Source organism: Enhydra lutris, unplaced genomic scaffold, assembly GCF_002288905.1.
Source record: "Enhydra lutris kenyoni isolate GAN:26980312 unplaced genomic scaffold, ASM228890v2 scaffoldscaffold30, whole genome shotgun sequence".
Taxonomy (NCBI): Eukaryota; Metazoa; Chordata; class Mammalia; order Carnivora; family Mustelidae; genus Enhydra; species Enhydra lutris.
In genome coordinates, this window is record NW_019154114.1 from 18,248,824 (window position 1) to 18,276,100 (window position 27,277).

At 58.3% G+C, this 27,277-nt stretch overlaps 1 protein-coding gene across 3 annotated transcripts in view; it reads left to right on the plus strand.

Annotated features, from left to right (window-relative positions):
- Positions 1–9: 9 nt before the first annotated feature.
- LOC111152913 (N-terminal EF-hand calcium binding protein 2) overlaps positions 10–27,277 on the plus strand; it is a 29,189-nt gene continuing 1,921 nt past the window's right edge. The window contains exons 1-10 of one of the 3 annotated variants that reach the window (XM_022511649.1): positions 10–243; positions 2,670–2,694; positions 7,639–7,747; positions 9,626–9,651; positions 9,793–9,890; positions 20,646–20,782; positions 23,164–23,282; positions 23,415–23,494; positions 26,045–26,098; positions 26,694–26,806. In XM_022511649.1, the coding sequence (XP_022367357.1) occupies positions 10–243; positions 2,670–2,694; positions 7,639–7,747; positions 9,626–9,651; positions 9,793–9,890; positions 20,646–20,782; positions 23,164–23,282; positions 23,415–23,494; positions 26,045–26,098; positions 26,694–26,806 (995 nt within the window). Of the gene's footprint in view, positions 244–1,795; positions 2,036–2,669; positions 2,695–7,638; positions 7,748–9,625; positions 9,652–9,792; positions 9,891–20,645; positions 20,783–23,157; positions 23,283–23,414; positions 23,495–26,044; positions 26,099–26,693; positions 26,807–27,277 lie in introns of those variants that run through there. The other 2 variants (XM_022511651.1, XM_022511650.1) reach the window with 2 other exon arrangements.

Sequence of the window (27,277 nt, forward strand, 5' to 3'; positions counted from 1 at the left end):
CGCGGCGCGATGTGCGAGCGGGCGGCGCGCCTGTGCAGGGCCGGCGCGCACAGGCTGCTCCGGGAGCCGCCGCCGCAGGGCCGGGCGCTAGGCGGGCTGCTGCGCTGGGTGGGCGCCAGGATGGGCGAGCCCCGGGCGCCACTGGCCCCCGACGCCCCCGACGCCCCCGACGCCCCCGCTGCGGACCCCGGCCCCGGCCCCGGGCCCGGCTCGCCGCGCGGGGGCACCGCCGTCATCCTGGACGTGAGTACGCGCCGGCCGGGACCCCAGCCCCCTCCTCCCCCCACCGCCGGGCGCTCCCGACGCCGCCCTCCTGCGCCCCCGCCGGGACCCGCGAGGCCCCCTCCTCCCCGGGCGGGGGACCCCCGGCCCTTTCCCCCTCGGCCCCCCGGAGCGGGACCCGCACCCGGCCCCTCCCGAGTCCCAGAGCGCGACCCCAGCCCCTCCGAGTTCCAGACGGTCTCCATCCCAGTCTAGCCTCCTCCCCGGACCACGACGGTCCTCCTCTTCCCACCCCCCTCCCTCCATTTCTGGGGATCCCCACCTTCTTGGAGCCGGAGCCGGGACCCTGGAGTCCTTGGACCCGGCCACCGCCCCCCTACTTTTGTGCTGGCTAAACCCTTACCCTTTCTCCAGCCCTGTACCTCACCCTGTACCTTCAACCCTGTCGGGACGCGAGCCCCTGCCGCCTCCGGCCCCCTCCTCTCCATCCCGACGCCTGCCTGAATCCATACTTTTCTGAAATCCCCCTCCCCTTCCAGGCTCCGGTGCCCCTTCTCTCATCCCGGTCATAGACCATGAGCCCGGGTTTTCTCATCCCCAAAGCCCCTGTCCACCCCAGGCACCGGCGGCTCTGTGACAGTGAAGCCCCCTCCCCACCTGTCTTCTCTCCTTCAGGAGAGCTGGTGCCACCCCCATCTGTTCTGTCTGAGCCTGGACCCCTCTGGGCTCCCCTCCAGCCCCCACCCCCACCAGGAGCCCCCTCTGTTCTCCATTCCTTCCATACCCTCGACTCAAACCTCCCCCCCCATCCCCTCCCTGATTCAACGCACCCACCTCTGGGAAGCCCACCTCACCCTCCCACCCACTCCCCAGGAGTGGGAGGAAGAATCTACGGGAGGGACTGCTGGGGGTGGGGTGGGAGACCTGCTCTGTAGAGCCAGGGAGAGGCGGAGAGGGCTTGGTTCACTGAACCACCCCCACCTCCTAACAGCACAGTGGTAGGTTGTGCCTGTGCTCCTGAGGGTCCTGTACCCGGTGGGTTTGGGGGAGAGTTGTGTCTGTGTGTTGGATCCTTGGGGGGAGCGTGGATCTCCTCTCCTCTTCCCTTCTTCTCTCCTGGAACCCAGTTGGCTCTGTGCAGAGGGGGCTGGGCAGGGCAGGGGGAGCTGTCCTGTGGGTGCTTGTGGTTGTCTGTGGACACGCGTGTGCTTGCACAAGCGCACATGTGCACACACACACACTTGCGTAGCCGCCCTCTCTCCAGACCCCAGCGTAGTTCGGGGAAAGCCCTGTCCAGACCCTTCCCGTTCCTAAGTGTACAGGCAGCGGGCTCCGGGGTCCTCATCATGCTGGTGTGTGTGGGCTCTGAGCCTCCATTTCTTCATCTGGGAGAGGGAGTGGTGCGTGGGGGTGGGGAGCGGAGTCCTGGAGCCCCATCATGTGGTCTGCTTCTGTTGCTTGGTTGTCGTGGCCATCCTGGGCCGCTGGGGGTGGGACCCTGGCCTCGGGGAAACTTTGCTGTTATGAGTAGGGGCGGGGCTCTGGTCCTTGCCCCCCCACTCCCGCCCCAGCCACGGGGACTCCTGCCTAGGTACCCCAGAGCAGGGTTTCAGCTGAGGGAAGGGGGTGATGTCTGAGAAGCCTTCCTGAGCTGCGGCTTCAGTGTGTCACAGTCTCAGGTGCTTGGGGGGGCAGTGACATCTGTCCTTGGCCCCAGGACCAGAAGCAGAGGTGGGAATGGATGGTCAGAAGCGGTGATGCTTCCCCCTGCTCCTTCTTACCAGCATGGCTCACCTCATCTTGCAAATACCAGGTCTCAGCTCACCCTTGGAGGGGTGGGTGGCTGTCAGCTCCCCCCGCCCCTCCCCCTGCAGCCACACCCTCGCATCTGCAGCCCGGGTGCCGAGCTCTGGGTGGCCTGCCTCCACCCACTCCCCCACCCGGAAAACAATCCAGTGCCCGCCCCCGGCTGGTCCTCGAGGTTTCCTTAGCAGACATCTCTGTTGGGACCTAACTGACGGGGCTCCGGGAGGGGCGCAGCGGCTGCGTCCCCGGGCCACGGATGCCGAGTGTGGGACTGCGCGTAGCTCGGTGGGTGCGGCCGCGTGGACGGCCCTCTCTGGAGGCACACCCGCAAGCGTGTGGCTGGGTGTGAGCCTGTGTGTCCACGTGTGTGCGCGCATGGCTGCCGGTGTGGCCGTGGGCAGGCTGGCGGCCCAGAAGAAGAGTGGGCGCTGCTTCCTCAAGGGAGGCTGGGAGGGCTCTGCCTCGAGCGTCCCTCCCGCCCCGGATCCCAGCTGGGGTCTTCTCCTGGGGGAGGGGCTGCTCTGCTTCCCAGCACCCCACCCCCCGCACCCCCGGGAGTGGGATCCCAGGATGAGTCAGAGGCCACCGGAGGGCGTCTGCCCCTCTGGGGCCCCAGCTGACTGTACTTCTCTTCTCTGCAGATTTTCCGCCGGGCCGACAAAAACGGTGAGTTTCCCTCCCAGACTGTCCCCTGAGTGAGGCCCTGGCTCTTTCTGTCCTGATGCTTCAGGAAAAGGGACCTCGGGTGGGGGCATGAACAGCCTTGCACCTAAAGGTTCAAAGTACAGGATGCTGAAGTGAGAAGGCCACAACCCAGCTCTGCCCGTGCCTCAGTTTCCCTGTCTATACAGTGGAATTCCCGTGGTTCATACTTAGTAGGGGTGCCACAGGGATTCAGGGAGTTGGTGTCTGTGATGCCCTGGTGTTCTGCGTATTGTAGGTGCTTGGGGAACGTCAGCCCTCAGACAGCTGGGAGGGACCAGAGCAGCCCAGGGAGGGGGTGCCCAGCGACCACCCTTTAAGGGGGCCCCTAGCCTCACTCCAGGCCCTGGCACGTCTTCCTTGCCACGATCTGGTGCCCTTGGTGCTATTGCTCCTATTCTGACAATTCCGTAGCGGCCCAGAGAGGTTAAGTGACCTGCTCAGGGTCACCCAGCTGCCTGAAGACAGTCCAGCTTGTGCTGCGACACCGGGACTTTTCCCAACGTCGGGTGTCCTCCCCAGCGATGTGAGGGGCACATTGTCGGGGCCGTGGATGGTGACACTGCACTTCTCCTGACTTCTCAGAAAGTCTTTCCAGTATATGACGGAGGTGGGGGTCTGAAAAGGACCAGGTTTCCCAAGGGACACCTGAGCCTCACAGCTGCACCCAGGAGCAGCACAACTTCACATAAACACCTTCGTCCTTATTCCCAGGGCCAGCGCCACGCTCCGTGGCCTTTAGGTAACACATAGTCCCTCTGCAGGCCTCAGCTTCCACATCTCTAAAGCGGGCTGATCGGTTACTCTTAACTAGCCTGCAGCCTTGGCTGTTGGGAAAGTGCAGGGAGGAGATGTGCGCAGGGTGGGGAGCAGGGGGTCCTCGGGCCCCAGCGCCTCTCCTGCGTGGGCTGGAATTGCAGGTGGCCGCTCTGGCCCAGGGCCCTGCACCCCCTCTCTCCCTGACCCACCCCTCCATGGTATTGGGGTGGAATGAGAGGCCTTGGGGGAGGGCCTTGCCCAGGCCTGGACTAGAAGCCAGGGCCCAGGGGTCTCCATCCCCTGCCCCTTGGCATGATGATGGTCCCTCCCAGGCCTCTTGGGACACGGGACTCCCAAGTTCCATCTGGAGCAGGGGGGATAGATAGGGATGCGGGGGCCCTGCAGTGACCTCCAAAAGCGCTTGTGGCACCTGGGCCCAGACAGCCTTCGAGGTTCATCAGGGGTCGAGAGGCTCGATCCCAGACCTGGATGCAGGTGTCTCTCTGGCGTCTTCAGTGTGCCGTGGCCTGGGGCCACGTGGTCACCTTCGCCCATCGTGAGTCCCTGGCTAGTAGGAATGTGGGCTTGTCCCTGCCGTGGGCACACAGTCAGTCTTTGCAAAGGTCTGAAGGCTTCGAGGTCACGGGTCTGTTCCCTGCCAAGTGCGGCTGTGCACGGCCATGGGGCACAGCAGGAGTCTGGCTGCCGGTCTCCCTGCGGGCGGCCGTGGCTCTGCGTGGCCTTGCCTGCTTCTGTGATGACCGCTGGACACACCGAGTGTGCGCAGACCCGTGTGTGTGCACCTGCCTGGTGGGGGTTCGGCACGCCAGCCTCCCTAGAGGCCCACGTCGGGTCTCCTCCTAGTCGCCTGATGCCCTGTGGGAGACCGTGTTTCCGCCCCCTGAGCACAGTGGAGGGGTCCCTCGACATGGCTCCGGGGCCCCCACGGAGGCGGAGCCCATTCCCCTCCGGGAGCCTCAGGTCTTCCCGGCCTCCACACTGAGGGGTTGTCGCCGGTTTGATGTTGGTCCCAGAGGAGCTTCGGGGGCTGTGAGGAGGTGGAGTCCCTTCTCTGTCACAGTCCTGGCTCTAGTGACCCCAGGCCAGTCAGCAAATGCTTGGGGCCTCGGTTTCCCCATCTGTAAGTGGGCCTGATGACACCGGGACAGCCCTCCGAGGGCCCCGGTGGTGCTGTTGCCGGGTCCGGGTGCCCAGGCCATGGGGAACCGTGCGGCCGACGCCATCCGTGGGCGTGGACGCCGTGGTTTGCCAACAGGTGTTTGGTTCCTACCCACGCTACCCCAGGAGCTTACCGCCCGGGGGGCTGCCGGCAGCCACCCAGCACCCCCTGTTCCTCGACCTCACCGGGGCTTCACTGCGCTTCTGCTGGGATGAGAAGCATCACCGTCTTTTTAGCGATGCCCAAAGCTCGACCCAGAGCACGCGGGTGCGGGACTGCCGATCCCGGGCTGGGGAGCAGCGTGAGCAGCGGGGACTGAGAACACGTCTGGGTGGGGGGACCGGGATGAACCCGCAGGGGCGGCCAGAGCTGCAGACGGGACGCACAGGTGGGTGCTGGCCCTGCCCCGGACATCCGCAGGAGTGATGCCCAGAGGTGCAGGGTGGGGTATGGTCTCCCGGGAGAAGCCTCCGGAACCCCAGGGCCAGGTGCTCGGGGCCAGCCTGTGCCGGTGTCTCCCAGGGCGGACGCTTCTTTGTTGAGACAGACCGATCGTGGCTCCTGCGCGGAGGCCGAGGGTCAGGGGTCTGCCCCGCAGCCCGGGCACGAAGCCTGGGAGGGTGGCAGATGGTGTCCAGCAGCGCCAGACTGCGTGCCTTCCAGGGACGTGGACACAGGCAGAGTCCTGGCATTTGAAAGGTCACGGTGACAGAGGCTGAGCTCATGCTCGTTAGCGAAGACACCTGCAAACGGCCTGCTCAGCGTCCTTGCTGGGAGGGGGTGCCAGGCCCTCTCCTCTGATGGTACAGAGGCCCCGGGCAGGAGCCAGGAGCTGTTCCTTCCCTCATTAGCGGAGCTGGGCTCATTAGGGCTGTGGCAGGACGTTCAAGGTAAATGTCACCCGAGAAGTCTGTGCCTGAGCCTGGACAGGCAGAAGGAGGGGAAGGCAGGGAGATGCCCCCCACGCCCCCAGGGCCGCACCCGTGGCAGCCATGAGTAGTCAATCCCCGCACGCTTCCCCTCCCCCGCAGTGCAGACTTGGCCTTGCCCCTGGGGGGCGGGGGCTCTCACCAGAAGACTCTGCCCCTGGCCTGGGGGGAGGCATGGACTTGGGGGCCAGTTGGCTGAGGCTCTAGCTCCAGCTGTGGATCCCTTAGCGGCTCTGGGTCTCGGTATACCGCTCTGGAAAATGGGAGTCTCGTGAAGACCAAATGGCCCGCGTGTTGGCCGCAGTTCTGCTCGGGGCCTCCTTGTTTGTATCAGCTCTGGTGCCAGAGGAAACTTGGAAAGTCTCCTCTTTTTCACAGACTGGAAAGAGCCTCTGTGGGCCGTGCATCGTTTACAGCTGGTAGCGTGAAGGCCTTTTTATGGTTGCGTGTGTGTGTGTGTGTGTGTGTGTGTGTGTGTGTGTGTGTGTGTAAGGGGGTGGGCTGGGGCTTGTCTGCTTTGTTTAGGGAGGAGCTCTTGTTTTTGAAAGCTACAAAGTCATTTCCCTCTGTGACGCTGAAACTTGAGCCTGGAAGTCAGAGGGCCAGCTGGGAGGTTGCCCTTAGCGCTGCCCTCCCTCCCGCACAGGCATTTGCTCCCTCTCTCCCGTCTCCTGCCCTTGCAGGCCTGAGGGGCCGGAAGGAAGACAGGTGGAGGGAAGCCGTGGCAAGGTGCGAGGGTCTCCCTCTGCCCAGCTGGTTTCTGGGCCCCTACTTTGAGCCCCTGCAGAGTTTGTGGGAGCAAAGAGAGATCGTTCCAGGCCTTTAAAATACAGGAATGGGAGCGCCTGGGTGGTTCTGTCGGTTAAGCGTCTGACTCTTGATTTTAGCTCGGGTCGTGATCTCGGGGTCCTGGGATTGAGGCCTGCTCCATGGGGGGTCTGCTGGAGGTGGTCTCCCTCCCGACCCCGAAGGGGCATCTTCTCACCCAGGTGCCACGTGGGCTTGTAGGGGACTCTGACTGCAGACTAGCTGGAAGTCACGGCAGGGGGTCTGTGCCAAGGGGCTGGGGCTTCCCTCTCCCCGACTTCACAGACACCCACAGGCGTGGCTCCTTTAAGGAGCAGCTGGAACTGGTCTGAGATCATGGGGAGGGGATGGGGATCAGCCACCGGGGAGTTTGCTCCACAGGTGTGCCTAGGTGGAAGGAAGTTTGGGAAGGGGGAGCTGGGCCCCTGCCTCTCCCAGAGTCACTGGCGTCTGCCGCGAACTCCCTCCTCTGTGACCGCTCGCTCCCAGCCCACGAGACCTGCCAGTGCCCCGGGGGGGCTGCGGGCAGAGGGAGAAGAGGTGAGACAGAGGGTGGGTGGGTGGGACCTGGGGCTGTGGGGCCCCAGCCGTCCCAGGCACACACAGGCTGGGCAGTGCCCGCCCGGGGCCTCCTTTTCCTACGGTTCGGCATCCTCACGGCTGTTCTCTGGTGGACTGAGAACCACCTGCCCACCGTGGGCCCCCGTCTCACGTCGGCCGGCGTGAAGGTTCGGGCCCCAAGTTTGCCGCGTGGCTGGTGCGGCGTGGAGAGGAAGCGTTCCCTCCCCTGGGTCGGGACCGGGGCTGCAGTGGGAGATGGTGCCGGTGTCAGGGGGTTGTGTGGGCGTTTGGAAGCAAGAGAGGAGGGTGGTCAGACCCCCGGCTTCGGCACGGTGCTCCCTTGGAGGGTACCACCCCCAGCGGCCAGCGTTTCTGGGGAGAAGAGGGCCTGGCCCAGAGCAGGTGCTGGTCGTTGACCTGAGCCCAGCCAACCACTTGCCGACTCTGTTGGCTCGGGGACTCCCTGGAAGTGGGCGCTGATGTGCTCGTTTGGGAATTAGACGAGGCAGTGATTTTTCTGCGACCTGGAGTTTACTAGTTCATCTGGCCGTTCGCTGGGCAGCGGAGGTTCTCCGGCTGGAGCTGATCTGTAGATTGGGGGATTGTCTGGCCTCCGGGCTGTCTAATCTCTCAGACGCCAGCTGCCCTCCCTCCCTCCTCCCTCCCCTGCAGACGACGGGAAGCTGTCGCTGGAGGAGTTCCAGCTCTTCTTTGCAGATGGCGTCCTCGACGAGAAGGAGCTGGAGGGCCTCTTCCACACGATCGACTCCGACAACACCAAGTGAGCCAGGCCCCCCGCTGCTGGGCTGGGGCGGCCTCCCGTGAGTCTGGGGGGACCCGTCTTCCGTCCTGGCGAGGCGATCAGTCTCTGTGTCCCACTCCCCTGGAGGGGCAGGAGACCCAAAACATCCCCGCACCTGCCAACCCACAGGTCAGGTCTGGTGGCCCCCGCTGGCCGGGGTGACTGGGGTGTGGCACGGGGACATCGCATTGGCCGGTTTGTCTGTCCTGGGCACATGTGGCTAAGAAGGAACAGACCCTCGACACTACAGCATGCCCACACAGTAACAAAAAGGGGACGTTGGCAGTGACCTCCGCCTCCTGCTAACTCAGCCCCGTTCTAGGGGACCTCCGTGACCTTGATCTTCACTGGTCCTGTCTTAAACCAAACTGACCAGGTACCAGTTGTAGCTCTGACTTGAGCCCTGCTCCTCCCCACCTCATAAACCCTGTCATAACTCCCCGCACTTGCATCTCAGAACCAGCCAAAACCTCTGGCCTGACCCATCCCTAAGTCAAGTGCAAAGTGTACGTTCTGCTCATACACACCCGACCCCACCAACTCACTCTTTCCCTGGGACCCCAGGCAAGATGAGGCCCGGCCCCTTTCTTGGGCCCCGCGGCCCATCCCCCTCCTCGGGCCCACCCAGGTCATGGGGACCAGAGTTCCGGGGGTGCTGCTTGGAGCAGGTTTGCTGAGCCGGGGTCCCCTGGGACAGGCTGGAGGTATCCCGCACAAGGAGCAGCCACCAGGCGTGCCTGCAGGGGACCCAGCACCGTGCTGACCTGGACCAGAGGTTGGGGCTGCGAGTGCCCTGGGAGGCATAGGCTGGGGACCGGGGTGGGCAGGTGTCCTTATCTGGGAAAGGCCACTGGAAACAGCTTCCTGCTGCAGCCCCCGAGAAGGGCTTGGTTTCTGCAAACAGATGGCGGTTTCCGAGCACTTCCTGCAGTCCCCCAGGGAGCTTTGAAAGGGGTCTGTAGGTGGCTTCTGCTTTACTCATTGTCATGGGGCCTTTTGTGTTGGGCCAGCTGGGTAGGGGGAAGGAGGCTTTGGCTGAAATCCTCATTTGAGTACAGTTAAACAGGTTTCCTCTCTGCAGGACTTGTCAGAACATTTAATATGGGATGTGAATTGGAGGAATCTCCAAGACAGGGCTTCCAGAGCCTTGAACCTAGATTTCTTTGGCCATAGGAGCCTTCTCCCAGATGCATCTTACGGAACTGGGATTCCAGGAGCTCTCCAGCCCAGGGCAGTCCCTCCTCTCTCAGTGAGGGAACCAGGGCCCGGAAAGGGTCCCTTGGCATGTGCCCCCAGCACCGCCCACCACCGCGTCTCCGTTCGGAGGCTGCTGCCTGCACCTTCCCCAGCGTGGGTGGCATTCTGGGGCTTAGTCTCCTCCGAGGAAGGACATAGTCCTCTCCACATTGTAGGCATCGGGATGCGGGACCCCAGGGCGAGGGTGGGGACACGGAGGGCTGTCCCAGGACTCCTGAGAGCTCCAGGACCCGGCAGGCAGGCATGCCCTGGGGGAAGCCCATACTAGTTATGGGCCCCCTCTCTTCTGTCCCATTCCCTCCCTTCTCCCAGCCCCTGGCCTAGGCCCAGTCCGTGTCCCGTATGCTCATGACATGGGCAGCAGAGTGGGGGAGAGGGAGTGAGCGGTGGTGAGGTCAGAAGAGTTGCCGGTGGGGTTCCCTGCTCCATCCTTGGGAGGGAAGCGTCCTTGACCTCATGCGTGAAGCAGGGCTGGCAGGGCCTGCGTGGATGATGACGGACAAGGCACAGCGGGCAGCCCGGGGCCATGCACGCTGCGGAGGGGGAGGGCGGATGGGACGGGGACAGGCCTGACCTGAGTCTCCCTCCTTCTCTCTGCAGCCACGTGGACACCAAGGAGCTATGTGGTAGGTGCCCAGCTCTGCAGGGACCAGGACTGGGGTGGCAGGATGGGACTCTGGGGAGCACTGAGGGCACAGGTGGGATGCATGGGAGGCCCCGCGAGGGTAGGGTCCTCCTACCCTGACCTTTGCTTTGCCTTCCTTCAGATTACTTTGTGGACCACATGGGCGATTATGAGGACGTCTTGGCCTCCTTGGAGACCTTGAACCACTCTGTCCTGAAGGCGATGGGCTACACCAAGAAGGTCATGGGGTGTGGGCGGCTCCTGGGGCTCCGGGGTCTGGGATTTCCTGCAGAGCATCCTCAGCCAAGGGGCCTGGACTTGGGATGCTGAGCACTGGGTGGGTCTGGCTCTGGGATGGGCTTTCTTGGGGGCTCCCAGAGGGAGCTGGTGGAGGTGGGTGGCGCGGTGTGGTGAACGGCCCGGTCCTGCGGTGTCTGGAGTGGAGCAGGAGGCCGTTTCCTGGAGTTGCGCGTGGTCTGGGCACGCGGCGCTAGAAAGGGAGCAGCAGCCTCCCCGAGCCCTCCAGCGCCCTCGGACAGGAGAGGGACCTGAAAGTCTCCCGCCCTCCTGCAGCAGGGTTATGGGATGGCAGGGGAGGGAAAGGCACAGGTTCCTGCATCTGCGCTTGGCTGAGGGCTTGCGCAGTGTCCAGTGTGAGCACCCTGTCCGGGCGGCAGGATCGCTCAGAGTGTTGGGAGCAAGCCCAGTGCAGGGACCCCTGCATGTCCCAGAGAGTGGTCTCTCCAGCAGCTCTGCCCACAGTGCTGTCACCTCCTCGCGTGCCCTGGAGGAGGACAGGAGGCAGGGAGCAGGGGCCGGGTTGGGGGCTGGGCGTCGTGCTGTTGAAGCTCAGGGGCAGAAGCAGCCCGTCCCCCAGCCTCGGGGTCTGCACCCCACTGGGCCGGGGGCTGCTGGAAGGGCAGGCATCAGAGAAGGGGTGCCCTGGGCTTGTCGAGGACCCACACTGGCAAGCCCTGGGGTGGCCACTGTCACACGGTCACCAGTCCCATCTCGTAGCTCTGCAAACGGGCTCTGAAGAGGGAACCCTGCAGAGTCCGCCAGATGGCCGTAGCTGCGGGCTCAGCGAGGGGGTTGCTGAGGCAGGGACCTGGTGGGAGGTACGGAGCACGGCCCTGGACTCCGGGCCCACCTAGGGGGTGACAGGAGGGCCAGTTGGTCCCGAGGGGGTGCAGCCCACTGAGCGAGGTGTGCAGGGAGGGAGTGGGGAGTGGGATGTGGTAAGGGACACGTAGACCAGACTGAAAGATGCCCAGGCCAGTCCCTTCCCCCCGCGAGCCTCAGTTTCTCCATCTGTGGAATGCAGTGTTCCCCTTCCAGTCTTCAGGGGGTTGAATGAAGTAAGGTCTCCCAGCCGCTTAGCATGGGGCCTGGCACAGAGCAGAGGTGACTGTCCTAGCATTAAGGCTCCTGTCATCTGCCCGGACAGAAGCAAGACGAATTCTGTACGTTTTTTCCCAGTGGTTCTCGGTTACTGCCCTGTGTATCGGAGAATCCCTTTCTTCCTCTCCGTCTCAGAAAAGCCAGGCCTGGTCCTGAGCCTCCATGTACCCACGTCGCGCGCCTCTCCTCCCGCCCTGCTGAGTCTGGTCTTAGAGCCTGTCGTAAATACCGTGTAGGAGCCGTTGCCTGTCGTCGCCTGGATTTGGGGTGCACATTCTGAATGTAGTGGGTGGGCAGTGGGTTTGCAGGGGAGCGTGGAAAGAGCCCAGACCCTGGGATCCCTGCCCGGACCGGGGGTAGCTGCCCAGCTCCGCGCCTGATGGGCCGGGAGACGCGCCCCACGTGCCCCCATGGGACCCCTCGGGGATGGAGCCGCCTCCCGGCGAGGCCGCCTCAGGTGTCACCCACGTGCTCGCTTCCTTCTGGGTCTGCCCCTAACTCTGCCACGGGGACCTCAGTCTCTGTCAAGGAGAGGACTTGAGCATCTACCAGTAGGACTTGGACCGGTTCTCGAGAGTCTGGTCTGGGAAGCCAGGCACACGGGATGCTCGGGGGGCCCTTCTGGGCGTTTCCAGCGGGGCCCGTGACGGCTGGTGGTGGCAGGAGCAGCGGGCATTTCCTTTTCTGGCTGGTTTTTGAACCAATTTTTGCTGATAGCCGTGCAGCTCGTGGTCCTCTGGGATGCCTCCCCTGCGTCCGTGTCGATCCGCGTGGACCTCTGGCTTCCGGGGCTGCGGGGTGGGACCCAGTGCACTTGGCTTCTCGGTTCCTGGGGCGCGCAGCCCTCTGATTTCTGGGGTGCGTCCTGCTGCCTTTCCTTCCCTCCGATTCAGTGACCGCGTCAGGCTTCCTCCTGTGGCTCATGATTTTCAAGTGTGTTTCTCCAGTATTTCTCCACTAATGACAATATTAATACCAGCTCTGTTTTTAGAATCCTCTTCAGTTTGTTAAAAAATTTATATGTATTTTTGCCTTCCCTTCGTTACATTTCGTCTTAGGAGGTCGTAGTGAGTCTTTTAAATTTCCTTCGGATGGTGTGAGTCTCCTTCAGCTCTTGGCGGGGTGGATTCTATTCTTGGAGTGTCTTCTGCTGAACATTCCTTCACTCCCTGGGAGAAACCCCAGCGGGCGCCCAGACCCTCTGTCGCAGCACTGAGCTCTCGCTTGGTCTCCCTTGGAAATTGCGGCTGGACATTGATCTGGGGATGAATTGTGGGTTTGGAAGATCTTGTGTGTGAATCGGCTTCTCCACCATGGAATCCTTTTTTTATTCAAAAATAGGAGGAACTTATCCAGGAGGCTGGGGTCAAGGTCCGACTCGGGGGAGGGGAGGGGGGAGTATATTCATAGACCTTTGAGGTCATCCTGGTTCCAGTGAAACATTTGACTTTTTGTGTCCCTTTTAGTGCCGTTTCAAATAAAACTGTCACGGACACGTTCAGCTTCGCGATCAGTCATGCATAGTACATTGATGATTTTTTTTTTAATATACAATGTATTATTTGCTTCAGGGGTACAGGTCTGCGAGTCATCAGTCTTACACAGTTCATAGCACTCACCACAGCACACGCTGCCCCCAGTGTCCACCACCCAGTCACCCCATCCCTCACCCCCAACCCCCTGCAACCCTCAGTTTGTTTCCTGAGATTAAGAGTCTCTTATGGTTTGTCTCCCTCCCGATCCCATTTTGTCTCTTTTATTCCCTCCCTATCCTCCACACCCCCAATTCTGCCTCTCAAATTCTGTATATCAGGGAGATCATATGATAATTGTCTTTCTCTGATGGACTTACTTCACTCAGCATAATACCCTCTAGTTCCATCCACATCGTCGCAAATGGCAAGATTTCCTTTCTTTTGATGGCTGCATAGTATTCCATTGTGTATATATACCACATCTTCTTTATCCATTCGTCTGTTGATGGACATCTAGGTTCTCTCCATAGTTTGGCTATTGTGGACATTGCTGCTATAAACATTCGGGAGCACGTGCCCCTTCCGATCCCTACGTTTGTATCTTTAGGGTAAATACCCAGTAGTGCGATTGCTGGGTCGTAGGGTAGTTCTATTTTTAACATTTTGAGGAACCTCCATGCTGTTTTCCAGAGTGGCTGTACCAGCTTGCATTCCCACCAACAGTGTAGGAGGGTCCCCCTTTCTCCACATCCTTGCCAACTTCTGCTATTTCCTGACTTGTTAATTTTAGCCGTTCTGACCGGTGTGAGGTGGGATCTCACTGTGGTTTTAATTTGTATTTCCCTGATGCCGAGCAACGTGGAGCACTTTTTCATGTGTCTGTTGGCCATCTGGGTGTCTTCTGGGTGTCTTCTTTGCAGAAATGTCTGTTCATGTCCTCTGCCCATTTCTTGATTGGATTATTTGTTCTTTGGGTGTTGAGTTTGAGAAGTTCTTTTTTTTTTTTAACTCTTTTTTTTTTTTAAGATTTTATTTATTTACTTGACAGACAAAGATCACAAGTAGGCAGAGAGGCAGGCAGAGAGAGAGGAGGAAGCAGGCTCCCCACTGAGCAGAGAGCCCGATGCGGGGCTCGATCCCAGGACCCTGGGATCATGACCTAGGCCGAAGGCAGAGGCTTTAACCCACTGAGCCACCCAGGCGCCCCAGAGTTTAAGAAGTTCTTTAGAGATTTTGGATACTAGCCCTTCATCTGATAGGTCGTTTGCAAATATCTTCTCCCATTGTGTCAGTTGTCTTTTGGTTTTGTTAACTGTTTCCTTTGCTGTGCAGAAGCTTTTGATCTTGATGAAGTCCCAATGTTCATTTTGCCCTTGCTTCCCTTGCCTTTGGCGATGTTTCTAGGAAGAAGTTGCTATGGCTGAGGTCGAAGAGGTTGCTGCCTGTGTTCTCCTCAAGGATTTTGATGGATTCCTGTCTCACATTAAGGTCTTTCATCCATTTTGAGTCTATTTTTATGTGTGGTGTCAGGAAATGGTCCAGTTTCGTTCTTCTGCATGTGACTGTCCAATTTTCCCAACGCCATTTGTTGAAGAGACTTTTTTTCCATTGGATATTCTTTCCTGCCTTGCCGAAGATTAGTTGACCATGGAGTTGAGGGTCTATTTCTGGACTCTCTCTTCTGTTCCATTGATCTGTGTGTCTGTTTTTGTGCCAGTACCATGCTGTCTTGATGATAACAGCTTTGTAATAGAGCTTGAGGTCCGGAATTGTGATGCCACCAACTTTGGCTTTCTTTTTCAACATTCCTCTGGCTATTCGGGTCTTTTCTGGTTCCATATAAATTTTAGGATTATTGGTTCCATTTCTTTGAAAAAATTGATGATATTTTGATAGGAATGGCATAAATATGTAGATTGCTCTAGGTAGCATAGACATTTTCCAAATATTTGTTCCTCCAGTCCGTGATCATGGAACGTGTTTCCATTTCTTTGTGTCTTCCTCAATTTCTTTCATGAGTACTTTATAGTTTTCTGAGTACAGGTTCTTTGCCTCTTTGATTAGGTTTATTTCTAAGTATCTTATGGTTTTGGGTGCAACTGTAAATGGGATTGACTCCTTAATTTCTCTTTCTTCTGTCTTGTTGTTGGTGTACAGAAATGCAACTGATGCTGTGTATTGATTTTATATCCTGACACTTTACTGAATTCCTATATGAGTTCTAGCAGATTTGAGGGGAGTCTTTTCAATTTTCCACATAAAGTATCATATCATGTTGATGATTTTTTTAAAAAATCTAAAATCTTCTTTGACCCCAAACAGGAAGTTGATGGAGATTGAATTCAACAACACATATGCTTCTGTAGCTCTAGTCTTATTTTAATGTTTGTCCTGTTTGGCTACGTTTTAAAAACTTCTGTTCGCCAGGTTTACCTGTTGTTTTTTTTTTTTTTAAACATTTTATTAGTTATTTTAGAAAGAGAGCATGTGAGCAACCAGTGGGGGAGAGGCAGAGGGAGAAGGAAAGAGAAACTCCAGCAAACTCCCCACGGAGCACAGAGCCTGACTTGGGGCTCCTTCCCGATCCCACCACCCTGAGATCACGACCTGAGCCAAAATCAAGAGTCAGACTCTCAACCACCTGGGCCACCCCGGCGCCCCCAGCTTTGCCCCAGATGCCCAGCCCCTCGACACATGTTTTTCCATTTCCCGATACGGTTCCTGCTGTAGCTACGGTTTCCAGCCTTCTCTCCTCCATCCTGTGTCCATAGGCTGGTGGGGGAAGAGCAGGGCTTCCGTTCTTCTGACGATCCGGCTGGACGTCTTAAACCTTGACCTTGGATGTTTTCCCTGCAGCTGGGATTCTCGGGATTTGGGATTCGGGATTCTCTCGTGGGGAGGCACCTCCTCCCTGACTCTCCCCGGGCCTCTGCCGCATCCCTGCTCATCCCGGGCTCCCCCGTGCGGTCACCGTGCGGGATGGAAGTGAGCAGCCCCAGTTTCCCTGCTGCTCTCACACCGTGTGATTTCCAAGTGATACGGTGCTTGAGCTGTTTTGATAATGACCTCGTGGGTGCTCAAGTGGAAGATGGGGATCATCCTTTCCAGAACAGGAAATCGGAAAACGGCTGTCCCTTCTGTGTTAGGACATGTGTGTTACTAAGACTCGTTGTAAAGAGGGGAAACCGTGTCTCTCGTACAAATGAAAAATGCATGCAGTCCCTCATTTTGGTCAACCCCAAGATTTTTATTTATATTAGAGATGCTAATAACATCACTGTACCACTCTTTTTTTTTTTTTTTTTGAGATTTTATTTATTCGACACAGAGATCACAAGTAGGCAGAGAGGCAGACAGAGAGAGGAGGAAGCAGGCTCCCCGTTGAGCAGAGAGCCCGATGCGGGGCTCGATCCCAGGACCCTGGGACCATGACCTGAGCCGAAGGCAGAGGCTCAACCCACTGAGCCACCCAGGCGCCCCTCCTTTTTTTTTTTTTTTTAAGATATTATTATTTATTTATTTGACAGTGAGAGAGACTGAATGAGTGGGGAGAAAGGGAGAGGGAGAAGCAGGCTCTCCACTGAGCAAGGAGCCCAGCTCGGGACTCGATCCCAGGATCCGGGGCACACGACCTGAGCTAAAGGCAGACGCTTAATAGCTGAGCCACCCAGGCCTCCCCTCACCAGTCACTCCTTAAGTTTTGGTTTCAAAGTTGAGAAAATCACTTAAAGCCATAAGGCTTTTTTTTTGGGTCTCCAAATAGGAATTTTCTTCAATAATTTTAATCTCAGAAATACAGAATTCATATCTCTCATTTACAATTACTTGGGTCACATATACAGTTTTTCATACCAAATCTTTATATGATTTACCGTGTTGTCTCTATTTAATTAAGAGGGTACTCATAATTTAACTTTGAGCTACCTCAAAGTAGTGACTGTGAATAATCAAAATTAAGAATTATTTTTGTTACTCGTCTTAGCTTCCTACTTTCTGTATCATTAGTATGAATATTAAAAGGACTCAGGCATTAAGGTGAGAACCGGTAAGAGGTCACAGCTAGCTCAAAGGAAAATTCAGAGAGCACACACCATGTAGAGAAACGACCAGGAATTCTGGAATGACTTTGTGAATAAATGCAGAGTCCCTTGCACTCTGCCAGACAGAATTCATGTGTGCTTCTGTAGATGAGAATTCTTTGCAATATCGTCTCTATTCTACGTTCTACAGAGTTTCAAGAGTCACTCTAAAACAAAGGAAGACTTAGCACAGAGGTACTAGACAGGAGACCCAGTAAGAAGCTTTCTTGTCCAATGTGAACACTTTCACACTTTCCTGACAATGCTCTTTCCATTCCTATTTCTTTTTCTTTTTTTTTTTAAGATTTTATTTACTTATTTGATAGATCACAAGTAGGCAGAGAGGCAGGCAGAGAGCTCGGGGGAACCAGGCTCCCCACTGAGCAGAGAGCCCTATGCGGGGCTCAATCCGAGGACCCTGAGATCATGACCTGAGCCAAAGGCACAGGCTTAACCCACGGAGCCCCCTAGGCACCCCTCCATTCCTGGTTCTTATTGTCTAATTTATCTGTCCTCTGAGACAGTGATGAGCTAATTTGTCACGCCGAATGATTTAATCTCTGTATTTTTAATGTGTTCCCTTACTATATTTTTAGCTGTGTTGTTTGACGCATATAGATTTCTGTTATGTTTTCATTATGTAAGTGGTACAGGTTCAATGTCCAAAATTTAGGAAATACAGAAAAGTATGAAGAAGAATTTCAAATCGTTTCTGATTCACACTGTCCTCACCACTGTTAATCATGTTAGTTTATTGCCTTATTACCTCTGAGCCTTTTTTGTTCCCCTGTGACTTTCTTCAATATACTTAATATCGTTCCGTGCACAAAAACTTTTTTTGCCTTTTTTCCATCTAATATTTTAGCAAATACTTTCCCCACGTTATTAAAACTGTCCAGGAGCATCTTTTTAAATATTCATATTTAAAGGTACTTACTGTTCTGCTCTTTGGGGCATATTAGAGTATTACCAGGTTTTTCTATTACAAATAGTACTGTAACCTTGGGACATAAACATTTACGCACATTTTGCAGGATTTCTTAAGGATGGGTGATCAAAAGTGAAATGACTGGGTCAAAACTTATGAGCAGTCCCCGGCTTGGGTATAGAGCAGAATTGCTTTAGGAAGTGGCTGCGTCCCTCTGAGACCCCATTGCCGTGTTTGTTTGTTTGTTTGTTTGTTTGTTTTTAAGATTTTATTTATTTGTGAGAGAGAGAAAGAAAGCACAAGCAGGGGGAGCAGCACGCAGAGGGAGAAGCAGGGTCCCTGCTGAGCAGGGAGCCCGATGCAGGACTCCATCCCAGGACCCTGGGATTGTGACCCTAGCGGCAGACAGATGCTCAACTGACTGAGCCCCGCAGCACCCCTCCACGGCCGTGCTAATAGCCATTTTCTCACCCATTGCATGAAGGTTCAGTAGAGCCCTGCCCTTGCTCTGCTAGATTTTGCCGTTATATCCTGACCCTCCTAACCTGTGGAATACCGTGTCTCTAAATCCCATCCTCGAGTCATACCACGACTTGTCCTGCTCATCTGACCAAATTTGGTGGCAGGATTTTTTTGCACAGGCTTGACATCGTTCATCTTCTGCTGCCGTTTTGGTTCAGAAGTGCCTCCGTGTGGCTCTCATTTCAAGTCTGGGACTGTGTGCTTACAAGAGGGAACTCAGGGTGCTTTCTTTTTTTTTTTTTTTTTAAGATTTTATTTATTTATTTGACAGAGATCACAAGCAGGCAGAGAGGCAGGCAGAGAGAAAGAGGGAGGAAGCAGGCTCCCCGCTGAGCAGAGAGCCCGACGTGGGGCTCGATCCCAGGCCCCTGGGATCATGACCTGAGCCGAAGGCAGAGGCTTTAACCCACTGAGCCACCCAGGTGCCCCACTTGTGCCCTCTTTATTGACATAATGCAGGGGGATCAAAATGAAGTGATGATGAATATTTTTATTTCCTGGCCTCTCTAACTTTAAATTTAATTGGACCATCACTGCTGCTACTTCTCACGACTTCCCCGATCACGAGTTCTTTCTCTGATTCGACCCTGGGTATTTCGAGGGGAAATTCCGAGGCGTGGCTGGCTGGAAAGGCGCTCATCTGGAAGCATTTCAGAGATATGCCGATTTCTGTGTCATGTGTCCGCCCGGTACAGAATCTTCAGATCTGATCCTTTCCTTCTGGAATCTGTGGATTTGGTGTCTTGGCTGAGGCATCAGTGGTGGTGGAGGAGAGATCTGAAAGGCTGCATTTTCACCCCTTTGGAAGATAACTGGTCTTTCTGGAATTCAGCTAGCCACTTCCACTCCTGGATCTTTGCAACCTCAGCCACAGATCTAGGTGCTTCTAACACACTTGCTGCAGCTCATTTTTCTGCCTGATGGTTTCTAGCGGGTTTTCTGTCTTTGCATGTAAGTTCTTACCCCATTATATCTTCATCCGGGGCCCGCTGATCCCTGGATTGAGAGCGCTTTCCGCCGTTGCAGGAGAAGGTAATCAGTCACTGAAACGCTTTAGGGGACCAGAGAGAGCCTTATCTACCTTCTGCCACAGAGTCATTCTCTGTCAGGGCTGGTCGCCGGTGTTGGCACAGGCCATCCCCCTCCACACACCTCCCTGCGTGTGCCTGCCCCTGCTCCCCTCACACCCCACGCCTGCCTCTGTTTCCCTCTCTGTCTCTAGCCATGCTTCCCTTGTGCACTCATTGCTAATTGATTTGCAGTCAGAGTGACAGATGGCTTAATTTGCTGTCCTTGAGAGCCCTGTCGTCCCTCGCCTTGCGGGGACTGGGCGGAATTCCGCGGTGCGGGCAGCTGCCTCCGGAGGGTGGGTCTTGGCTGAGGAGGCGGGAGAGGCGCACAGCGTTCCGGGGACCAGCGTCCCCAACCCGGTGCCCTTTGATCCCTTATCATCCTTGAGTGACCTGGCTAAGCCAGAACCTTCTCAGTTCCACCGTCAGCCCAGGAAGCCAGGGGGCTCTCCTCTGCATCCAGGAGCCTTGAGAAATGTCCTTGCGGCCGACTCTTGACAGAAGGGGCAATTGCGCCTCCCGCCACAGAGCAAAATCTGTGGAAACCCTCTTCCTCCTCCTCTCCCCACAGTGCTCTGCTCGTGGCCTCGGAGTCTCCGTCTCCCGGTTCCCCCCATACTCCCTGCCGCCCCCTCCTTCTGAGATGGAGTCTCCGGCCTTTCCCTGAGAGGGGCCTATTGAACCTCTCTGGTCGCTCTTGAGTCTTCTTCCGTTTCTCTGAGGAGCACACGGAGGCCCGGGAGCCCAAGGAATCGTCCTCGGAGGAGGGAGGGGGATGGGTTGTGTGTTCTCCGGGCATTATTCTTCCCTCTCAGCAAGAACATCAGGAACACCACCGGCAGTGAGCACACTCATCCCTGCTGGCCCGCACAGCGTCATCTTCACGACACTGTCCTCGTGCTCTTATCACCATCACTGCCACCACCACCACCGTCATCACCGCCACTACTGCCACCATGTGGTCACTGCCATCATCTTCATCACCATCCGCACCACCACCGTCTCCACCACCATCATCACGACCATCACCACCGTCGTTACCACCGCCACCACCGCCGTTGTCACTGCCGTCTTCGTCTCCACCAGCACCACCAACATCCCTGTCTTCACCGTGACACAGTACCGTCACTACCATCCGTGTTACCGGCGTCAGCTTCATCTTTATCACAGCAGCTGCTGGTCACTGAGCACTTGCTTTGGGACAGGCACGGCCCTGAGCGTGTTGTCCTTCAGTCCTCCAGATGACCTTGTGAGATAGATGCTAGGGTGACTCCTGTCATCGTCCCAGAGGGGAGGAGCCAGTGCATGGTGAAGCCAGGGCTCCGACCTCATCTCTAAGTCCATAGCCTGTGTCCTGACGCAGGAGCTCTACTGTCCCCCAGATGCAGGTGGCCCTGGGGTCCCCATTTCCTCCTGCGAGGCAGACACCAACCCCAGGGGCCCCCCCCCAGCTCTGTGCCAGACCCCACCCCAAGTTCCTTCAGTAACCCCTCTCCCATCTGTGCCCCTTCCCTCCACAGGTGTACGAGGGCGGGAGCAACGTGGACCAGTTTGTGACGCGCTTCCTTCTGAAGGAGACGGCCAATCAGATCCAGTCGCTGCTGAGCTCTGTGGAGAGCGCCGTGGAGGCCATCGAGGAGCAGACCAGCCAGATCCGGTGTGTCCCGGGCCTCCCCGGGTCCCCTGGGGCCGTGTCGCCCATGGCCACGGCATCTGCTGCTTGCTGGGGCCACGTGTGTGCTTGGGGGCTGGGGGGCCTTGGGCAAGGGGCTGCACCTCTCTGTGCCTCTATTTCCCCACCTGGAAAGTGGGGGCGATTCGATCCCTGCCTCTTCAGCGACATGAGCGTGGAATGAGGCGCTGTCCGCGCAGAGCACGGGGTTTGCGTGCGGGACCCGCACGCGCTGTGTACACGCGCGCGGAGTTAAGACCGTTTCCGAGAGCCTGACCAGTGTGCCACGTCCCTGGACCCCTCACTCAGGTTGTTCCCTAGGACTGTTCTATGATTTGCCTCGTTTTTGAAACCCGGAAGTAAATTCCGGAAACTACATGGTTGCCATCACTGAGAAGCTTCCATGAGCCGTCGGTGACGGGGCTCGAAAACCAGGCCCCTGAGATGCGGGGAAGCCCGAGGCCTGCCCTCCCCTCTGTCTGTTAGAAGGGGAGACTGGGGTCTCAGAGGCCTCAGAGAAAGAGTAGCAGCCCCAAACCCCCCGACTTTCTTTAAGGGAAGAGAAGTGCAGTGATTTCAGGCTGCGTTTTCATGTCAAAGTCAAGGATGAGCGTCTGTGTGGGGAAGGTGGCCCAGGGTCCAGAGAGGAGTCACTCTCCTTCCCCTGGGGGCCAGGAGCCCTCACATTTGCCGTCCCAAGTTGAGACACACCCCCCTTTCCAGAACAGCCGATGCATCTGGTGTGGAGGAGACATAAAGACAAACAGTGGAGAGGAGCCACAGTGGCTCACCGGGGCCAGGCTGTCAGTGGCTGTCCTGTGGGGGCTTCGAGCAACGTGATGTGTGGCTGGTGAGGGCTGGTCCCAGCTAGATAGGATTGCAAGAGCCGCTCAGGGACGCTGTTCCCCCAATGTGTGTGCTCTGGGCACCTGTGGGCACAGCACCTGGGAAATGTCAAGTGCAAGTGCCCGGCCCCCACCCGTGGCCCCTGCCCATGGCCCCTGCCCATGCCTGCTGGATTGGAGTCCGGGGTTGCTGAGCCCACCGCTCTGCCTCCGTCTGTGCTCAGCCCTGTGACTGGATGGGTCCCCAGAGCTCTGGAGGCTGACACGGAGCTTCCCTTCATTTCTGGGTCTGGATTCAAAGCTGCGTGTTGTCTCCCGCGGTAGGACAGGTGTTGGTGGGTGCTGCCGCGGGCTGATTCCCTGCTCTGTGCATGTCCCATCTTGTGTCACCAGCCCCATGCTGGGACTTCCTTTGGGACCTTGGTGGCAGAGGGAACCGTTTGTGAGGTTCATCTCGCATCTGGGGAGGCACATCTCCACATGCACTCCCCCACCTCGAACCATCCCGAATCTCCGCTAATTCGCCCCCGTGAGGCAGGTCCCCTTCGGCTCCCCTGTGCGGGTGCCAGCTACCGGTTCCCAGCCCGGGGCCCTGCGGGACTCCCCTGGTGCGCATTTGTGGTGTGACGGCCACGCTGAATTTGCTGCTGGTTTGTGGAGCGTCAGGATGGACACCTCAAAGACTCCGTCCGCCTTTCCCCTCCCGGAAGACTTGGGGTGGCCCTGCGTTACGGGGGCGTGGCTTGCGGAACTCTCGGGATCACAGGAGACAAAGTTTGGAATGTCCCAAGGCAGGAGGAGGCCCGGGACAGGGCGTGTTGGCCGCGTGCCCCGGGGTGTGTGTGCATCTCGGTGTATTTGCGGGTGTGGGGTGAGTGTCCTGGAGTCTCCGCACGTGGGTGTTTGGCCACTCCCCGAGCATTGGTCAAGCCCCCACTCCTGGGCCAGACACTGTTGGTGATGAGCTGCGTGTGCCCATCAGGGTATGCCAGGGCTCTGTGCCTCTGTGCCTGTGTGCATCGTTGTGCATGGGGCGGTAGACAGGGACGGGACGTGGGGCCTGGCTGAGGGCAGGAGCACTGATTTTTCTGTGCTGGTCTGTGCCCTCTCCGGACTCTGTCTTAGGGCCCCCGTTTTCAGAGAGGGGGCCTGTCGAGCTGGTACAGACCCAGGCTCCCTCCGCCCGACCCCAGTGAAGCAGGGAGAAGAAGCTGTCACTTCTGCTGTGGGGTGGGATCCTGGCTCAGTGTCAGCCGTGGAATGGACCCCGGCTTCCCTGGGCGCAGACCAGGGCTGGGTCATCCAGAATGCCTGCCAGCTGTGTGGTCTTCCAGAAGGCACCTGTCTGCGGGCCTCCTTTACTCCTCAGGAAACCAAGGCCATTATGGCAGCTTCACGGGAATGGGACCCCACCGGGTCACCTGTGCGCATTTCTGCTCACAACGGGTGCTTAGTGTTTGTCCAAGTGGCCAGGGTCCTGCAGCCTCCGTCATCAGTGTGTTTCCTCCACTCCAGCTGCAGACAGAACCACAGCAAAGCCAGCCACGGCGTGGTGGAGACCTGGTCCGGAAGCGCGGCGCCCCCCCACGCCCCCAGCGCCAAGCTGGGGGCCACAGAACAAGGGAAGAGTCTTCCATCTGGTGAGAGAGTGGCGCCCTGGGGTGGGGGACTCCGGCGGTGGCCCAGATACAGCCTGGGCCTCCAGACGGGACTGGGAGGGCTGAGAGCGCCTCACACTTCCCACAATCAGCCTCTCTGTTTCTTTTCCTTAGTCTCTGCAGACCCCAAGGAGGAGGGCCTGGAAGCCCAGATTAGCCGCTTGGCAGAGCTGATAGGACGGCTGGAGAGTAAGGTAAGCCCACCCTGCCGTCACCCTCTCCCCTGCATCCAGTGAGTGTAGGGTCAGGCCTGGAGTTCAGACAGGAGCCAGGGACCTTGGGCCAAGGGGGATGGGGGAACAGAGAACAAGACTAGGGGAAAGGTGTCCCTTGTACCGGCCCGAGGAGAGGTGCTAGGGGTGAGGGGGAGCTGTCACAGGGCTGGGGGCAGCCGGGAGGGGCGTCTCAGGGAGCAGGAAGGAGTCAGCAGGGGCCTGGATGGCCAGGCAACAAGGCTTCCTGTGGCTTTGCTGGAAGGTGGGCCTGGCCTGGGCAGGTGATGGCAAAAGGCGGTAGGTGAGGGACGGCAACATCCCAGAGGCGATTAGAAACATTCCAATGACCCAAGGCATTCATGACCTCTTTCAAATATGGTTCAGTACATCCACGGGTAATAAAAAAAAAAAAAAAAAGCGCAATCTACAGAATCCTGTCTTCCAAGAACATTTCACCGCTCAGTAGGTCCTCACAGTACAACCCACAGGAGCCGTCACGGGTACCGCAGGCAGGGCTTTGAGCCTGCAAGTCTCATGTGAGGCTGTGGGCGAGGCTGATGTCCTCTGAGGCCACTTAGCAGCTGTGTGACCCTGGGCCAGTGACGTACCCTCTCTGAGCCCCAGACTCAGAAGTATTCAGAGTAGTCCTCCCCCCAGCCTTGTTGTGAGGATGAAAGAAAATGAGGTCTTAACGCCTCCCCCGAGCGCCTCCCCCGGAGCCTGCCGTGCGGTGAGCATCTACTCTGAGCGGTTGTTTTTCGTCGTTACTGGATGTTCTGACACCAAAACCCAGACGCACGTGTCTGCTTGGGGGACCCCGGGTAGCCGCTCCCCGCGAGCTCAGTGGTTACAGCCATTGTACGTGTCTCCTGAGTCTCTGGATTTTTCACATCTTTGGCAAATGGGCAAAAAAGTACTTTGCTGTGTTTTGGGGTGAGGAGGAATCCGCGGGGCCGGAGCTCCCCGCGCAGAGGGAGGCGGAGGCCAGACCCGCCGGAGGGGAGCCTGAGGGCGGAGGCCGAGGTGGGATCCCCTCCCCGGAAAGCCTGCCGAGTGGGCGCGGTGGGAACGGCTCGGCAGGACCCTGAGGCCCGGTTGCCATAACAACTCGGCGGCGCCTCCGGAGGGAGGTGGTTTGAAGCTTATTTTTAGCACCCGGTCGCCTTAACAACCAGCTGGCTGGAGACCTCGGAGCACCTGGGTGTCCTGGAGACGGGGCGGGGCCCCTCCTGCCGGCCCCTGATTGGTCCAGGCCGCCAGCAGGAGCCAATCCGGGGTCGGCAGGGCGCCCCGCCCTCCGCGTTCCGCCTGCGCCTGGCCTCTGTGCCTGGGTGGGACTGATGGGGTGCTGGAGGGGGAGGGGCAGACGTGGTGCCCCCGCACCCCCGCCTCCAGGAGCCCGCCTCGGCGTTGTAAGGTGAGGGGCCAGGCACACCTTGGGCACCTGTAAAGCTCCTTGCAGCCCCGCGTTTCTGAGAAGTCGCACCTTCTGCAGGACCGGCTGCAGAAATGAGGCCATTTGGGGCACAGGCCTAAGGGGACATCCTGGAGAATTTCGGAGGTGGTGACCGCACAGATCACAGGCCCGACTACCACTGGCTGTTCTCCTGAGTAGCTGATATGTCTCACAGTTGTGTGTCCTCCACACAAGAGGAAGGACCCCGTGTCTGTGACACTGCGGGAGACACGGGCTGTCCTTGGAGGATGGACGAGAGCAGGCGCAGAGATGGCCTTAGTGGGGTGCGCAAGTTGGAGAGGAATCAGGAGTCTGTGGGTCGGGAGGTGAGAGACCCTGGCTTCGAACCCAGTTTCTACCAGTCACGCAGGTTTCGTGGCCTTCGGAGCCAGGGTTCTTGGCTCTGAGACAGCGGGAACATGCTTCGGGTTCTGTGTTCTAGACCCGGGCACAGGATCGTGAGCCGTGTGCTCGCGGTTCCTGCTTTCTTGGGGCTCGTGGGGGCGGGGGCAGTGTCTTCCTCAGACAGTCTGGACGGTTCAGCAAGATGTGTTTGTAAAGCATCTAGTTCAAGGCCTGTGGGAGGCCAGGGTGATAGACCAGCCCATGGAGAGCGTTAGTTTCACGAGGCGCCGGGGGTTAGGACTCGGGGTGATTGGTATGTTGATGGGGAACCTCAGGGCTTTGCCAGCAGCTGTGGCAAAAACCCAGCATCCTGGATTGAGTTTCAAGCCCCCATGGCTGCATGTCCCCAAAGGACCCTCCCCTGCTGGCAGAATGCCCCCTGGGTAGATCTGGTTGCCCTCTGTGCCTCCTAGTGCTCCCACATGCCAAGGACAAAGGGCTCTCGGCCGCTGTGCAGCCTGTCGCCCAGCCTGGCTTCCCAGCTTCCCTCAGAGCCAGCACTGTGTATGGACCGAGCTCCATCTAGCCGCCTGGGGACTCCAGAGCCCCTGGAACCATGGGGTGGGGAAGCTGGAGCTCTTGGATGGCTCTCACTGTGGTAGTCCTGGAGGCCTCCTTAGGGGAGGTGCCCTTTGTCTCCAACACATCTTTGTATGTTTTGGTTTCAGACCCTTTGGTTTGATCTTCAGCAGCGCCTCTCGGATGAAGAAGGCACCAACATGGTGAGGCCTGGTCCCTTCCCGCCCCCTCCTGCGGCCCCATCCCTGCCGGAGCCCGGCCTCGATGCTGGCGGCTCCGTGTCCTTGACACCCCTGCCCCGGCACCGCCACCAGGGGAGATGCGGCCCCAGCTCCTGGTCACCCAGCCCTCCCAGGGGTGTTTTTTTGTTCAGAAACAGTTTGGCTCAGAGCAAAGTGACAATCACAGTGACGGACTGAGCAGGCATGAATTGTGCCGGGCCTGTGGATGTTGCCTCTCGGACCAGAGTGCCTTGCAGGCGGCTCCTGACGTCCCTAGAGCCTCTGTGAACACCCTTCTCAGGCATCCCACATTGGCGGGGCTGCTGTCAGCTTGGGGCTCTTCAGTCCTCGCTCCCGTTAGCCCGTTTTCCTGTGTAAGCGCGAAGGGCGCGTGTGTACCTGTGAGGTTTCTCTGGTTTTACGTTGGCCGAGTTGTCTGAGCTCTCTGCGGGAGGGTCTGGGGAGGCCAGGTCTTGGGCTGTGCCCCGGGGGCAGGAGGGGTCCCGGGGGAACAGAGGGGCCGAGGGGCCCAGCTGGCCTGCGGGCACCCACCCTCACCCCTCTCTGTGGCCCCCAGCACCTGCAGCTGGTCCGGCAGGAGATGGCCGTGTGCCCCGAACAGCTGAGCGAGTTCGTGGACTCCCTGCGCCAGTACCTCCGCGGCACTGCTGGGGCCGGGAGCTGCTTCCAGTGAGTGGGGCTGGGGCTGGAGGGCCGGGCTCCCCCGAGGTCAGACCGTGCCCCAGGGAGGCCCCTGGGCTTCCGGCTTTGCCCCAACGCATAAAGTAGCTGGGACTCCGGCTCCTAGGCTTCCACTTCGTCGTTGTCCCTGGGGTTGCTGGAGGGGACAGTGGAGGAGGGGATGTGCGGGGCTTACTGGGCCAGTGGCCGGGGCAGCCTGTATTCCCTCCGAGCGCGTGGCCACCCCCTGGGGCCTCACCCTCTGCTCCCTGCTGCAGCCTTGGCTTTGCTGGTGGCACTGTGTGAGGGCTGCGGCCCGGGTCCCCGGGCTCTCACATGCCTGGTCTCGTGCCCACCGGGGAGCAGCCTCTTTCCCTGCTTCTATCCTGGGATTGCTGGGAACTGTACAGGGAATGCCACCCCTGACAGAGAACTCCTCCTGGGGGATGCTTGGGGTTCTGTTCTGCGGAGCCAGAGAGC